This window comes from Salvelinus sp. IW2-2015, linkage group LG15 (assembly GCF_002910315.2).
Source record: "Salvelinus sp. IW2-2015 linkage group LG15, ASM291031v2, whole genome shotgun sequence".
NCBI classification, from domain to species: domain Eukaryota; kingdom Metazoa; phylum Chordata; class Actinopteri; order Salmoniformes; family Salmonidae; genus Salvelinus; species Salvelinus sp. IW2-2015.
In genome coordinates, this window is record NC_036855.1 from 28,694,986 (window position 1) to 28,711,233 (window position 16,248).

The 16,248-nt window shown below is 43.6% G+C and overlaps 1 protein-coding gene across 2 annotated transcripts in view; it reads right to left on the minus strand.

Annotated features, from left to right (window-relative positions):
• LOC111974493 (poly [ADP-ribose] polymerase tankyrase-1) overlaps positions 1-12,783 on the minus strand; it is a 28,978-nt gene extending 16,195 nt beyond the window's left edge. The window contains exons 1-16 of one of the 2 annotated variants that reach the window (XM_024002201.2): positions 12,290-12,783; positions 11,199-11,423; positions 10,773-10,868; positions 10,555-10,591; positions 10,387-10,462; positions 7,719-7,739; positions 4,195-4,289; positions 3,897-3,963; positions 3,600-3,786; positions 3,257-3,378; positions 2,844-2,935; positions 2,544-2,622; positions 2,191-2,362; positions 1,822-1,901; positions 1,536-1,681; positions 915-1,080 (exon numbers count right to left, since the gene is read on the minus strand). In XM_024002201.2, the coding sequence (XP_023857969.1) occupies positions 915-1,080; positions 1,536-1,681; positions 1,822-1,901; positions 2,191-2,362; positions 2,544-2,622; positions 2,844-2,935; positions 3,257-3,378; positions 3,600-3,786; positions 3,897-3,963; positions 4,195-4,289; positions 7,719-7,739; positions 10,387-10,462; positions 10,555-10,591; positions 10,773-10,868; positions 11,199-11,423; positions 12,290-12,743 (2,115 nt within the window). In that variant the 5' untranslated portion in view covers positions 12,744-12,783. The remainder of the gene's footprint in view (positions 1-914; positions 1,081-1,535; positions 1,682-1,821; positions 1,902-2,190; positions 2,363-2,543; positions 2,623-2,843; positions 2,936-3,256; positions 3,379-3,599; positions 3,787-3,896; positions 3,964-4,194; positions 4,290-7,718; positions 7,740-10,386; positions 10,463-10,554; positions 10,592-10,772; positions 10,869-11,198; positions 11,424-12,289) is intronic. The other variant, XM_024002203.2, reaches the window with a different exon arrangement.
• Between the last annotated feature and the right edge of the window lie 3,465 nt (positions 12,784-16,248).

The window sequence follows — 16,248 nt, forward strand, 5'->3', positions numbered from 1 at the left end:
TGTACACATTGATCCAGAGCATCCCAAACATGCTCAATGGGTGACATGTCTGGTGAGTATGCAGGCCATGGAAGAACTTGGACATTTTCAGCATTCAGGAATTGTGCACAGATTCTTGCAACATGGTGCATTGTCATGCTGAATCATGAGGTGATGGCGGTGGATAAATGGCACAGCAATGGGCCTCAGGACCTTGTCACGGTATGTCTGTGCATTCAAATTGCCATCAATAAAATCAATTGTGTTCATTGTCCGTAGATTATGCCATACCATAACCCAACCACCACCATTGGGCACTCTATTCACAACAATGAAATCAGCAAACCAGTCATCCACACGATACCACATCTATCATCTGCCAGGTACAGTTGAAACTGGGATTCATTTGTGAAGAGCACAATTCTCCAGCATGCCAGTGGCCATCGAAGGTGAGCATTTGACCACTGAAGTTGGTTACGATGCCCAACTGCAGTCAAAAACAAATTGACACCTGTGGCATTGTGTTGTGTGAAAACTGCACATTTTAGAGTGGCCTTTGTCCCCAGCACAAGGTACACCTGTGTAATGATCATGCTATTTAATCACCTTCTTGATATGCCACACATGTCTGGTGGATGGATTGTCTTGGAAAAGGAGAAATGCTCTAACAGGGAGGCAAACAAATTTGTACCTAAATTTTTAGCGAAATATGTTTTTCTGTACGCATGGAACATTTCTAGGATCTTTTATTTCAGCTCATGACACATGGGACCAACACTTAACATATTGTTCAGTATACATACAAAAATCTCATAGTTTAATAGTTTGTTCTGTCGTAGCTATAGATACTTCACTGTTTTGACTATATAAATGCCTCCTTATAGCCTCAGGCCATTTGGTCCTGATCATTTCAGAAGAGGCACAGCAAGACTAACCTTGAGCAGCAGTTTGCAGATCTCGTATTTGCCCTTGGCGGCAGCCTCGTGGAGAGGGGTGAACTTCCAGAGGTCAGCTACGTTCACCGATGCCCCGTGTCTCACCAGCAGCTCAGCCACCTCATAGTGACCGTAGGAGCAGGCGTTGTGGAGGGGCACCAGACCACTGCAGGACAGAGAGACTGACTAGTTACACCACTGAAGGAACAGAGATCCTATAAATGATGTATTTCAATCATTGAAAGTTTCAAGTACCGTGTGTATTTAATGCTAAATAAAATCCAATGATAAAGACTTATTCAAAACAGAATGAAAGCCTTTTTATTGACTATCTGAGGTTAAAGCAAAAGCAGCAGTCTTGTAAAAACAGACAGACCGAGGTAATACATTAACATTTTAATCATTTAGAAGACGCTCTTATCCAGAGTGACTTACAGGAGCAATTAGGGTTAAATGCCTTGCTCAAGGACAGACAGCCAGAGAGATTATATATAGATACAGATTTTTTTTAAATCTGTCCGGCTCAGGGTTTCGAACCAGCAACCTTTCAGTTACTCGCCCAACGCTTTAACCGCTAGGCTACATTGTCCGCCTAGGGTGGACTAGGAGGATGACACGTACCCTTTGTCTTTAGCATGTACGTCAGCGCCATGATGTAGCAGGTACTCCACCACGGCCACACGGTTGTAGCCTGCAGCAAAGTGCAGAGGGGTAGAGTGACGACCCTCCAGGTCCCGACAGTTCACGTTCTGAGGAGTGCAGAGTTGCTACAAGACACAGACAGAAGATCAAGTGTGAGAGAGGATTGAGGGAGACATCTTGGATTCGTGGTAGTATGTAAAGCATCGTTGATGCATGTAACGGGATTGAACTCACGAACCTGAGACGATGTAGCTGATCAGCTTACCTGCACAGTGTCCAAATCTCCAGCCTTGGCGGCTTCCAGAAACCGGTAGTCGACATCAGAGTTACGAGTTGGAATATTTTCTGTAGGGAAGAGACCAACATTGTTAAATAACACATACCGAGACTTTTTTTAAAAATTATTATAAAAACGAGAGATAAAAAATAAAAATAAAACACTAAAATGATTGGGCAACATAAATCAATAGTTTCTCTGTTATACAACTTGCTAACTTTCCAACATTGATTAGCATAGCCTAGAATTTAAGGCCATGCATCTTACATCCACACAAGCAACATTGTCAATCACAATGTAGATAGAAGAATATGAAAGGTGATCTTTGTATTTAACCAAGACGCTCTACTGCTGTACCATTGAGGATCTGCTGCACGGCCTCGTTACCCATCTGTGAGGCAGTGAAGCCCTGCAGGGAAACGATGGCCGGGTCGGCCCCGTAGCTCAGCAGTAGCCTGCACGTCTGGATGTGGCCCGCCAGGGCTGCCCTGTGGAGGGCTGTCTGCCCTAGGGTGTCCACCGCATTTACCTGGAGGGAGGGAGACGGACAGAGGGAAGAGTCAGTCACTCAAACAGCAACATACTCACAGCTATGAATTTTTTTTAGTCACGTTATCAGATAGAGGCAAGTGAGAGCGAAAGGAGAGAAAAGAGCTAGATGAAAAGGTACATTAAATGATATGGTAATAGAGAGACCATGCAGTGTTCACCTTGGCTCCATGTTTCTGCAGCACCTCCAGGATGTCGTTGTGTGCTCTCTCAGCCGCTACATGCAGAGTCGTCATGAAGCTACAGACAGGACGAGAGACAGACAACCATTCGTACCTCACTATGGGGCTATTTGAATGCATATGGCAGTGTTTCCAGGCGTCGTGCAAAAGTCCCAAAAACTCCAACATTCTCAATTGAAAACAATAGGTACTAAACTATTTTTGTTGGGGGGAGGGGCATCTTATACAGTGGTAGGAGAAACACTGATACATGGTCTCTGAGTTTTAATGGTGTCTTACTCTTTGTTCTTCTCGTTGACGTTGGCACCTTTACGCAGTAGCAGCTCGGTCACCTGCTTCCGTTTGGGGTGAGGGGAAGCAACGGCACAGTGCTGAAACAGAGGGACAACACCTTCCATGAATCACTGTCCATCACATGGTTTATGCAAAATCCCTCAGGTTTTGTACTCGTTTTATAGTGGTCATCCTAGGCTATGCATGTCACACAAACGCGTTCTGATAGAGACATAATATTATGGCAGCCCTGTCCCCTATATAGTGCTCAACTTTTGACCGCAGACCACTTTTCAAAAGTAGTGCACTTAAGGGAATAGTTTGCCATTTGTGACACATCCATAGCTGTACATTATGAGATACTGTTAGGTGTCAGCACTGTGACATCGAGCATTAGCCAGAAGGAGAATGGATCTCACCAGGGCTGTCTCGTTGGTCTGTGGGTGTTTGAAGCTAATGATCTCCAGAGCCAGAGTCTTCTTCACTTTGGCCATGTCTGCCTCCCGAGCTGCCTGGAGCAGCGAATGACCTTTAAACTCATCTGGATGGTAGAAAGAGGATATTGACATTAATGTGAGAAGATCCGAGTGCTCAGGCAGGCCTTATCTTCAGTTTAGAAGGCGTGTGAGAGTGTGTTGTGTGCTGTCTATAGTCTTTGTGAATAGGGAGTGATGTGTGTGTGTGTGTGTATATAAGTATGTTTTTCTTCTTTGTTAACATGTATAAGGGGTGTGTGTATGCATGTCTCCCAGCAGAACTCACAGGTGAGCCGCTCTTTGAGTTCGGGGGTGGGGGCCAAGTCCACGGCGCTCTTGCTGTGGCAGTTGAGCAGGTTGGGGTCGGCCCCGTGGCTCAGCAGCAGAGAACACACCTCCACACGGTTCTTAGATGCAGCCTCGTGGAGAGGGGTGAACTGCCACAGGTCCATGGCATTCACACACGCTCCATGCTGTAAACACATAGACGATTTAATCCATCATTCTCCATCAATAAAAGCATTCGACATTCTAAAAGTCAAATTAAAGCTGGGTTTCAATGACAGGTCTATAAAACCCTTACCTTGAGAAGAAGCTCTGTGACCTCAAAGTGTCCATAGGAGCAGGCGTTGTGAAGAGGGACCAGGCCACTGTATGACAAATATACAGCCTTTTAATTGAATGATCATCATTCATTTCAAGTTCTACAAATTAACATATTCTATCACTATGACAATATGGTTGACTTTCTCAGCTGTGAAAATGTCTGAGAATGGGGCTTAGATGAGGAAACAGGGTAATGGCTCCTAATATAATTCACTACTTTTAACCAGGGCCTATATGATGTTTTTGCGATGCAGTCTATTTCAGAATTGTCTTACCCTTTGTCCTTGGCATGGACGTCTGCCCCGTGCTGCAGCAGTAGCTGGACGATGCGTACGCGGTTGTAACCAGCCGCCAGGTGCAGTGGGGTGGACTGGAAAAGAGGACATGTTATTAGACACAGAGCCCAGAGTCAATGCACCTCAGAACACACTGCCTTTAGGGAGCCAGAGTGAGTGAATGGCTGATTATACTTGGAAGCAAACTGTATACACTAGGTGGTCTGTGTGTTTTCATTGCAGTCAAGGTAAATGGTGGAAGGATGCAAGCTCAGAAAGGTTGTAGCCCACCCTAAAACAACAACTAGTGCTTTTTGAAGTCGGTTCGGTTTGATTATTACAAAATAAATATATTTATACATTAAATGCATTAAGAAATAATGACATTAAAATGATTTTAGAGCTTTTAAAAGGAAATTCCCAAGCCAAAAATAGTGAACATTCAATTGCCAGGTTCATTATGAGTGGACATCAAGGAAATTACTATGAAATATTAAAATATCAGTTGTGTATGTTACTTAGTTATTTGATTACTTGATTTTTAATTCCTTAAAGTCATTATCTCTGCTCAGGCAGTAGCAGCCAGACAATATTATTTCTGTGTTCTCCATACCGTACTGTCATTAGTCATCCTATTTAGCTAGGTTAGCCTGCTTAAGTATGCTGCAGAGCAGTCTGACATTTTTAAATGTTTTATTAGTTCTTCAAAGTAGATAAGGCATACTTTCACAAACTGTCTCTATCCCTCTCTCGTGGTGTTGTGTACATTCCTCCCTCATGCGGTCTGTGTGTATCTAACCTAACGTAGCAGGCATAAAAGTGTATCCATCTCTGTCCAAGATGGAAAGAACAGGCGCAATGGGTTATGGTCATTATGGTTGAGTCGCTGACGTGGTCTTCCTGTCTGGGTTGGCGCCCCCCCGCCCCCCTTGGGTTGTGCCATGGCGGAGATCTTTATGGGCTATACTTGGCCTTGTCTCAGGATGGTAAGTTGGTGGTTGAAGATATCCCTCTAGTGGTGTGGGGGCTGTGCTTTGGCAAAGTGGGTGGGGTTATATCCTGCCTGTTTGGCCCTGTCCGGGGGTATCATCGGATGGGGCCACAATGTCTCCCGACCCCTCCTGTCTCAGCCTCCAGTATTTATGCTGCAGTAGTTTATGTGTCGGGGGGCTAGGGTCAGTCTGTTATATCTGGAGTACTTCTCCTGTCTTATCCGGTGTCCTGTGTGAATTTAAGTATGCTCTCTCTAATTCTCTCTTTCTCTCTCTCGGAGGACCTAAGCCCTAGGACCATGCCTCAGGACTACCTGGCATGATGACTCCTTGCTGTCCCCAGTCCACCTGTCCGTACTGCTGCTCCAGTTTCAACTGTTCTGCCTGCGGCTATGGAACCCTACCCTGTTCACCGGACCTGCTGTTTTCAACTCTCTAGAGACAGCAGGAGCGGTAGAGATACTCTTAATGATCAGCTATGAAAAGCCAACTGGCATTTACTCCTGAGGTGCTGACTTGTTGCACCCTCGGCAACTACTGTGATTATTATTATTTGACCATGCTGGTCATTTATGAACATTTGAACATCTTGGTCATGTTCTGTTATAATCTCCACCCGGCACAGCCAGAAGAGGACTGGCCACCCTTCATAGCCTGGTTCCTCTCTAGGTTTCTTCCTAGGTTTGGGCCTTTCTAGGGAGTTTTTCCTAGCCGTCGTGCTTCTACACCTGCATTGCTTGCTGTTTGGGGTTTTAGGCTGGGTTTCTGTACAGCACTTTGTGATATCAGCTGATGTAGAAAGGGCTATATAAATAAATTTGATTTAGGTAATTACCACATTCCTGAGCAGAATTAGGTTGAATATTTGCTTAATGAAAACTACAACTCCCTTCAGCCCAGCTTCCCAGTTCTTGACTTCTCTCGTGAATTATTTGATTTCTCTCTAGAGAAACGGCACGTTCGTCTCACAAAAAACCTAAACTAAATGGAATTCAAGGAGTTTAACAGACTTTGGTCAAATAGTTGTTTAATAGCCCCACCCCTAAAAAAAGTGGTTAATCGCTTAGCACTAACTATGCAAGTTTGACAGCAAGTCTCAGATCATGCATCTTAAAAATATACTTCTTAGGTCACACACTGACGCGAGCTTACCTCTGAAAATAAAGGACAAAAGGGAAATCTGACTTCCAACATGCATCAAATTAATGTGAAATGTAAACATTGAGCTAGTCAAAACGGAGTTTGTCCCTCAACTACACCCCTTACAAAACATAACGCTTGCTAAAAGGCTGGCTAAGGAAGGCTTGAATCTACTGTGTATTCATAAAAATGTGTATGCCCATTCCAAATCACATGATGCCTATGTGAACCAAGCATTACAACGTTAGTGTATGCAAAGCTGTGTCATAGATACCGGTTATCCACCCATGAGTCTACCAACAGTTGACCTCGCAGACAGAGAGGAAGAAACAGTAGCATTCATGCACTGGTATTAAAATAAGACCACTGCACAACTCAGACATAGTGAGGATGATCACTGAATCACCAGAACACAACAGATTATCCAAATCAAATCAGGGCCCGGTTTCCCAAAAGCATCTTAAGGCAATGACAGGTCTTCGGTTCTGTTTGGAAACCGGGCCCTGACTAATAATAGGATCATTCAGTGTTTGATGAAGGCAATCACAAGAAAAGAAAAGCATCAATACAAAAAGCATGAGCAGCGACGACGGCACAGCACTTAAAGATGAGGAATGATTTGTTTCGTTTTTAACCAAGGAATATGACCTAGTCAAGACTAGAAGAAGTGAGAAGTGGACAGTGACGAAATCACAAACAGTACAAGAACTGATTGACAAAATGCAGGTGGATGCTTCCAGACATGCACGTATGATTATCAAAAAAGAAAAAAGTCACAGGCCTACAATAAATAGAATGATTGAAGAGCAAGAAGTGATTGAAACTTGGCAGAGGTGAAAGGGTGTAAAGCAGTTAGAGGGGTGCAGAAAGGAGGAGGGAGCACTCGAAAAGCAGGCAATGTGGAATTTGAGCTCCTTTCCAAATCCAACAAGCAGAGCGGCCATGGCCTTAGAACCACCTTCCAACCTCCACCACACGCACTAAAACACACACACACACACACACACACCACACCTGGGTTCAAATATAGTAGGCACGTCTGATTTCTTTCAAATACTTTCCGAATTTGATTGAGACTGCCAGAAGTGTCAAATGGGTGTAGTTTACACTTTGGGGACTAGTCCTACTCCATCATTACTATTGCACCAGACAAGCTCAATCACGCACAGCTAAAGTATTTGAAAGACAACAAATCATATTTCAACCCAGGTCTGGCACACACACACACAGGAGCATTAGGGTGGGGAATATGAAAGTGACCAGTAGACCCAGGTCCATGATGTGCAATTATGAGTGAGAGCCAGCGTATTGGTCAAATACAACACGGATTAAAGAAAAAATGTACATCACAAAAGTGCAACAATCAGGTGGCTGTTATCGAGATAAACTTACCAGCATTTTTTGGGATGTTGACTGATCGACAATGTTGCCAGATTCACACAAAAAACAAAACAAAACAAAAAATTACTAAATTGTAGCATTTTTCTTTCACAGCAAGAGAGAATACTTCTAGCCCATCACCCTTTTAAAGTAATTGAGAGACACACCAGAATTATCACTTTATATAAATTCAAAGAGACACCAGGTACAATGAGTACACAGCTTAAGGGAAATGTGACTCCGAGGTATTCTTAGTAAGGCAGCCAGGCTCCCTGGTTATCCCCTAAGGACAAATGGCCCAGTCATAAACCCAAATATGTTCCGCCAACAAATCAGAGATGGAGGAGGAAAAGCTGCTATGATTAGAAAAAAATAAGGATTTCCTAAATGTCAGTTGAGAACAAGGTAATGTGCTTGGAAAACATATATCAAAGAATATTGATTAGGATTTTAATTTATCCACTTTTGGGACCTGGTTAGCCAGAGTGAATTACAATGGCAGAAAAATACTGCTCATCCTAGTCAATAGCCTCAAGAGTACACATTACTCATAATTACGAAAAGGAGACCAAGATATGGTTTCTTGCCAACTAGGAGATTTTTGACGAGGACTCGCCTATTTATGAAAATGCACTGGGGGTGAAAAATTGAATATTTAAAAACTGGTGCCAAACAGGAAAAGGGGTAAACAAAAAATTTAAAATCAAAAATAACCAGTCCAATGCCACAATTACCAATGCAAAGTAGAGCCTTCTGACTTTTCAAGTACACACTTTCCTCAGACTGAAGTTAATTGTCTAGTCGTGATGCACTGAGTAGAGAAAGGAAGGCTCTGGTGAAGCACAATGCTCTTTGATCTAAACACTCACGCATCAACAGATAAAAACAACAACGCAAAGATTTCTATAATCCTAAACAGGCACTCTATCTACAGTATGTCGACAAAGCCCAGCACGAGTCATGACAACAAGTCAATGACACAGTGTGCTAAAGGAGGCAGAATGCAATGATTTAAAATGAAGTTCCCATAACATATACCCTACATGATAGAATATGAATGGACGTGGTTAACCATGACCTAATATTAAACAGATTTTTAGGCCTACATAAAAATAAAAAAGAGCTGAAGGCTTAGAGCTATTATATTCAATTAGCGCTCAAGATAACAGTTTTCTTAGGAATTAGAAAAATTCGATGGATATAGGGACAACTTGGTTATAGAAAACATTGGGTGAGTAGAAGACAGAGGATCAGTGTTTCTAGGGTTAGGGGTAACTGAGGGACCAAAATAAAAGTGAAAATAATTCCTACCAAACCCACCCGCCAAAAATATTTGGAGCAATACCTAACCACAGAAGGAGTAGAAAATAAGATAAAAGCCTTCGTCTTAACCACAGAAAAACATTTTTTACTTAACTTCTACACACAGGGGATGGTTGAACAGGGTGAGATATGTTTATATACAATGAAACAAACGGATGACATTTCGACTCTGATCACAGGAGCTAAAAATATTTAGACAGATGGGCATCTTTTAGGTCAAATATCAGAGAAATCCATGTTGATAGATAACCGTTAAAGGGATACTGAAGGACTCCCCCAGAGTTAGATGAACACGTGGATACCATTACCATTTGTATGTCTCTGTGTGCAGTGTGAAAGAAGTTGCTAACTAGCATTAGTGCAATTGGTAACTAGTTTTAGCGCAATGACTGGAAGTCTATGGTAATTGCTAGCATGCTAATAGATACCATAGACACAGATATTTCACCAGATGTATAAATATGAAGCACCCGCTTGGTGTTTCCACTTACTACAAAATATAGTAGTGAGAGGAAGCCCAGTGGCCGGCAGAAGATGAAAGGAGATGGTTTGGCCAACATTTAGCAAATTGTCTCATCGATGAAACATTTGATCTCAATACAGTTTTCTGTTGCCAAAACTACAATCTGTTATGAACAGAGTGGACTAAGTTTTGTAGACTTTACCCTTTGCCAAAGTTTAAAAAATGGCATTGTTTCGAAGGAATGCAAAGGTGAATTGAGTTATTGCATACGTGCACGTCACTGAGTAGGCGTTACCTAAAGGAAATATGCAGACGCTTGCTAGAACGGGCCAGTAGGATCTCGCTAGCTCTTGCTTGGCTCTGCCCACCTCCTTGCTTGTTCTGCCCACTATGACTTATTTGGTCCTATTGGAAACGACAGGCTGTGGTCCATCTTGGTTTGGTTATAAAAATCTTTCCCACTGACTTCCAGACATAGCGCTAACGCTAGTTAGCATTTGCTCACAAAACTACATCTAACTTCCTTCATACTGGATGCAGAGACATAAAAATGGTATCCATTAGTGCATTTGACTCTGGGGAAGTAGACAAATGGCTTCCTTGCCAAAATCCCAAGTATCCCTTTAAGTCAATACAGTAAATTGAGTCAAGCTTCCCCTGCTTAAATCCAATCCAATGACAAATCCTTTTCAAATTATGCAGACTAGGATTAGATGGTGTTTTTAATCCCCACACCACAGTGACTTTGTTTTGGTAATTAGGCTGACAGAGTTTCTCCATACTTTTGTTGCTGTTGGTCACGCAAATCTTATGAACATGTCAAGCATCTGCTACAATATTATACAACATTAACATAATGTGTGGGGATGGAAGGTTGCGATGGTGATATTTTACCTTGCGGCCATCACTGGCATGGCAGTTGACATTTAACGGGGTCAGTAGTGCCATCAGTTTCTCCTCGTTGCCACTCCTGTAGCACACAGACAACAGAGGAGAGACATTACATATGTTGCATTATAACATGTGTAAAGATGTGATAGGTAACATAAAAATAGCACTGACCTTGCTGCTTCCAGGAGTTCATCCTTCTTGTACTCACCTGAATACAAAAATACCAGGTTAGAACAGCACAAAGTCAAGACAAGCCATGATTCACATAAAAAGGTTACAGTCCAGGTCGTTAAAGTTGCAGTCAAGTTAAAACAGAAAGACAACCTGGAACATACCCAACATAATGGGGGAGATAACTGACTGAAAGGGGATAGTTGTATGAAACTCACCAGTAAGCACAGCCTTGGCAGAGGGGTCTGCCAGATCTAGGGCAGACTTGCCGTCCGTATTACGGATGTTGGGATCGGCGCCATGCTGGAGGAGTACTTTGTGAAGGAGACAGGAAACAGTTTCAATATTTTAATTCAATTATAGTCTTATACCTTTGAGTTGAGTACTTTAATTTAACTATAGTCATGCATCTAAGCACCCTTGTAGATTACTTAAGTTGTTCAATATAGTCAACATAAACCTTGTTAATTTTGGAAAAGTTAAGTGTTGAAAGAAACAAAATAGTATATTTGGGTGCAGGAATAAAGCACTGGGCGCAGCAATATTGTGTGGACCTCACAGGTATTCTCAAGTTTAGGATGTGCATGTCACCCTCATTATATTCAAAAACAAAACAGACCATCATCATAGTAATCCATCCTTACCGATGCACACATCAATCTTGCCTTTGATGGCTGCCTCGTGCAGAGGTGTGTAGTTCCAGTTGTCCCGTGCATTGGGGTCTGCACCTTGGCACAGCAGGAGACTGACCACCTCGGCATGGCCAAAGGAGCAGGCGTTGTGAAGGGGAATGAGACCACCGTCATCTCTAGCATGCACATTAGCTCCAGTCTGTAAAAGGTGCTCAACCACATCCTTTCGTCCAAAACCTGACATGGCAACAGACAAAACCTGGTCAGTGCATACAAGTTAAGTTTCATTAGGTGTATGTAAAGGAGACACGTGGTATACACGTCCAACTAAATGCTTACTTGCAGGTTCCTTCGACATTGCAACAACCATAAGAAATAAAGATAAGAATACCAACATAAAGTAAATGGGTCAGTAGAATAGAATAAACATTTTAGCATAAGTACAATAAGTACAAGTAGCGGTTAAGAGGTTTGGCCCTAAATGGTAAAGTAATGTCGCTTCTACAAAAGAAAACTAACAACATTACAGAGAGCACAATATCAACAACCTAAACAATTTTTTGCAGCTCCTCTAGAATGTCAAAACGGGGTGCACAATTGTGTCCAAGCCCTGCACTAACAGTCCGGATTCCATAAATCAGCTGGTAACCAACCATTGCGTTGCTGAACAGGGGTGTGTTAGTACTGGGTAAGAACAAAACAAGTTAAACACTGGGGGTCGCCAATTATTAAATGTATTAACACCCATGAAACAACACATCTGTGAATTTTTGTTTACACTTAGTAAGTAGTTAGCAGCTACGAGGGATGAGTTAGATTTGAGGCCTTCTGTCCCCATCGGTAGGTGTGCCAAACTGTTTTTAGCGTTATAGTTTGCTAGCCGTTTTCGATGGGCCTTGGTCTTGGCAAACTAGCCAGATAGTTAACGTTAGAGAATAAAAACATGAACATGTATTGTTAACTAATAACTAGAGAGCCATTCCCGTCGTGACAACTACAGATTGTGATATTTTAGCACGCACAAGTAAGGCGATGTGTGAAAACACGTCAACGATCCAGCTCGCGCTGACAACAAAAACAAAGCTTGCTAACGCTTAGCTAACCTGCAGCGAAATGCAGAGGGGTAGATTTTCGCCCGGCCATGTCCTTCGCATTCACATTCACCGAGTCTACAAGTCTCTTCACACGGGATACATCTCCATTCCGACAGGCCTCAAATAGATCCCTGAAAGCTCCCCCGGCCCCGCTACTGCCGTCGCCGGGGCTCATGCCTCCTGAACCGGGGCTCGAGACACTACTACTCTCCCCGCCGGAGGTTGTTGTGGTCGGGCTTGTGCTGCTCCCAGTGCTGAGGGCCGGGGCTGGAAGATCCGGAGAGCCCGAAGGATTCTCCATGCCTGCACTGCATCCACGCTCACCATCCGGGGGCATTGACGTCGCTGCCACAAGATCAATTGGCAGAGAGTCCGGAGGACTTACAGAAAGAGAACTGTTTCGTGGCGGAGATTGCAGGTTACCCTGCTGTTGTTGCTGCGATGAGCGACGAGACACCGCCATTTTCGCAGCAGCTCACTGGAAACAAAAACAGCCTTTTTCTTATTTTTCTTCAGTGTGGTTTATCGGCGGTTGGCATCCAACGTTATGGTGCATTACCGCCACCTACTGTCATGGAGTGTGGGCCAGCGACAGGGAGAAACTAAATCCTACCTGTCAGCCCGTTGCTCTTAATAAAACATATACAATATTTGAGACTATATCTAATGACCTTCTACTCAATATACCCTTTAAACTAATTTCCTGTATCCCTTCTCTCTCATACTAGATCTCAACCTCTCTCTTCCCCCCTGATACTGCCCACACATGCTCCACGATTTCTGTTTCCTGGCAATAATCACACTTTCCTGTTAGATACTTTCCTATCACATTTAAGGTCTTATTCAACTGGCTGTATCCCACCCTTAATCTTGTAAAATTAGCCTCCTCTCCTCTGTCCCTTCCTGCTGTCCTCCCCTCCCCTTCCTCTGTACATGAAATAAATGCCTGTCTATCCTTCTCCTGCCATCTCTGCAACATCACTGTCCATATCAGTCTTTTTGCCTCTGCCTTGGTCATTGAAACTACAACTTCAACATTCCCACTACTAAGTGCTTGTTTAGCCTGTACATCAACTGCCATGTTTCCTTCCACCCCCACATGGGCTGGAACCGAAGTAAATCTTATCTGTACTCATTTGTCTAATCCTGCAATGGGTTTGTAGCACCTCATAAAGCAGGTCTTGTCTGCTACGTGAGCTAAAGGACTGGAGACTCACTATACATTAATCAGAGCAAATAACTACCCTGTCTGGTTTGACTTCCTCCACCCACTGCAAGGCCAACAGTATGGCCATCAGCTCTGCCGTATATACAACCAGATTATCTGTAATATGTTTCCTGATTGCCACACCACATTCCTGCACTACAAATTCTGACCAAGTGTTTCCTGTCCTTGGATCTTTTGAAACATCTGTGTAAATAGCCACAAAATTCTGATACACAGTATCCAGACGTCTCTTAAACAAATCAGATGGATCAACACTCTCCCTATCTTTCTGTCGTCTCTCCAACACTTCTAGATCAACTACTGGAGGTGGGAGTAGCCATGGTGTATTTACAGGAATAGCTACCATTGGACTAAACTCCCTTCCATACAATCCCATCTCCTTAGCCTGGGTATTACCCACCCACCCAAAGCTTGTGTTCTGTCTTCGCTCGTGTTCCCAGCATGCCTGTAAAATCCCTTTTGCAGGCTGAGACATCCCATGTCCCTGTAGGTTGACCCAATAATTCATTGCCAGCTGCTGTCTCCTAATCTGCAATGGCATATCCCCCATCTCCACCGGTAGTGCAGATACTGGGGAGGTCCGAAACGCCCCACTACATATTCTAAGTGCTTGCCCCGGTATGACATCTAGTCTTTCCAATGAGGTCCGGGCTGCCGAACCATATGCTATACTGCCATAGTCTCCAAGTTTCTCCCATATTACCTCAAGCATACCTCATCTCCCACCTTCCTCCTGCTAAAGAACACTGTCTGAGTTTTCTCGACAGAGAACCTGAATCCCCACATTAATTCCCACCGCTCTACCTACATCACTTGTTTCCTTTACCTTCCTGACTATGTATGGCACATTTCTTCCCCTCTTCCATAAGGCCCCATCTTCTGCAAATAACAACCTCCCAATATCCGTCCGTATCTGAAAGTAAACATCATTGATTATGATTGAGAACAACATAGGACTAATCACGCTCCCCTGCGGTGTACCGTTATCTTCCCTGATAGACTTCCCCACCCTCACCTGGATAGACCTTCAAACAGGAAATTCTTTATCCAGTTGTACGTTCTTCCTCCTACCCTCATAATATCAAGCTTGGTTAACAACTCCTCCTTCCACATCATATCGTATGCCTTCACATCAAAATAGACAGCTACAACAATCTCCTAGTTCACCTCAGCCTTCCTGACCTCTGATTCAAAGCAGAGAACTGGGTCCATAGTTCCCCCACCCTTCCTGAACCCACTCTGATGTGGCGATACTAGCTCTCCAGAAAGTAAGTTAACCTCTTCGTAATCATACGTTCCATAATCTTACATACATGTGATGTTAAAGCTACTGGCAGATAGCCTGTTAACCTCGTTAGGTCCTTCCCTGGCTTCCAGATTGGTACCACTACTGTCTCCTTCCAACTGCCTGGTAGTTTCCCCTCCTCCCACACTCTGTTGTACAACACCAATACCTTATACAGTGCATCACTAAAATGGGAAAACATAACATAGCACACATCTTCCCAGGTGAAGTTAACCCAACCTTACCTTTTGCCCTTTTCACCTCTGCCATTGTAAATGGTGCATTCAACACATAATTTACATCCTCCTATCCAGCACCCCAGGATGCTCCTCTCTCGTTCTCCCCCTCCCCCTCTGACAAATTTGCCTAGCTATGCACTTGGACAAATGCTTCGGCCATCATTTCTGCCTTCGCATCTGTTACTGCCACATCCTTCCCACTTGTCAACACTGGATAATCCCACTCCCTTCATCCTCTTAATCATCCCCCACACTTCTCCCACAGGTGTCGCCCTTCAAATGGTGTCACAGCACCAAAGCCAACATGACCTCTTTGCCTGACGAATAGTTCTCTTCACCAGAGCCTGCTTATACTGAATCAGATGTTGGAAGTTATGTCCTTTTCAGTACTCCAAATGCCCTGTTCCTACTCCTCACCATTACCCCACACTCCTCTGTCCACCACGGGACTGCTTTCCTCCTCCTCCCTGAACTCTTAGGTATAGCCTCAGTAGCTTCCCCCACTAACTGTTCTCACCCAATTATTTATACTATCCACATCCCCTCTCATATCCACCTTCTTATTCAGCTCCTGAAACTGATCTCACTTTGCCCTTCCAAACACCCACCTGCCTGCTCCATCCACTGATACCTCCAGCCTACTGTGCATACTATGGGGTAATCATCAATCCCTACCGTCAACTCCTCCCATAGAGATTCCTGCCATTGCATTAGATACCAGTGAAGTCCAAGGCAGACACTTTCCCTGTGGCTACATCAATCCTGGCCCCTCAGCCATCATTCAGTCACACCAGATCTTTCATTTCTATCAGATTTTCCATCACATAGCCATTTTCATCCATCTGTTTCCCCCCCAGTGGTGGGCATTAAAATAACAAAAACAGCCCTTACATTTCCTGTGACTTAATCATGCTTCCAGTTATGCAGTGACAGCTTCTCTCCTCCAGCTCTATTTATCTATCATCAGTCAGTATCACCTGTCAAAGTGAAAGACTTCCATGTTTTTGCTGGTAGCTTTCGAAGTGATAACCTTTCGGCATTATGGCAAATTACTTTGTTCTGGTCTGTGCCTAGTGACCTATACAACTACAGAGATGGTACAGCACATCTACTGGACTAAGTCAATTTCATTGAAAGCTTTTTGAGCACTTGGACATGCAGCACAATTGGGGAATAGCCCCACAAACAAACTAGAAAAAAAGACAAGACTAACAAC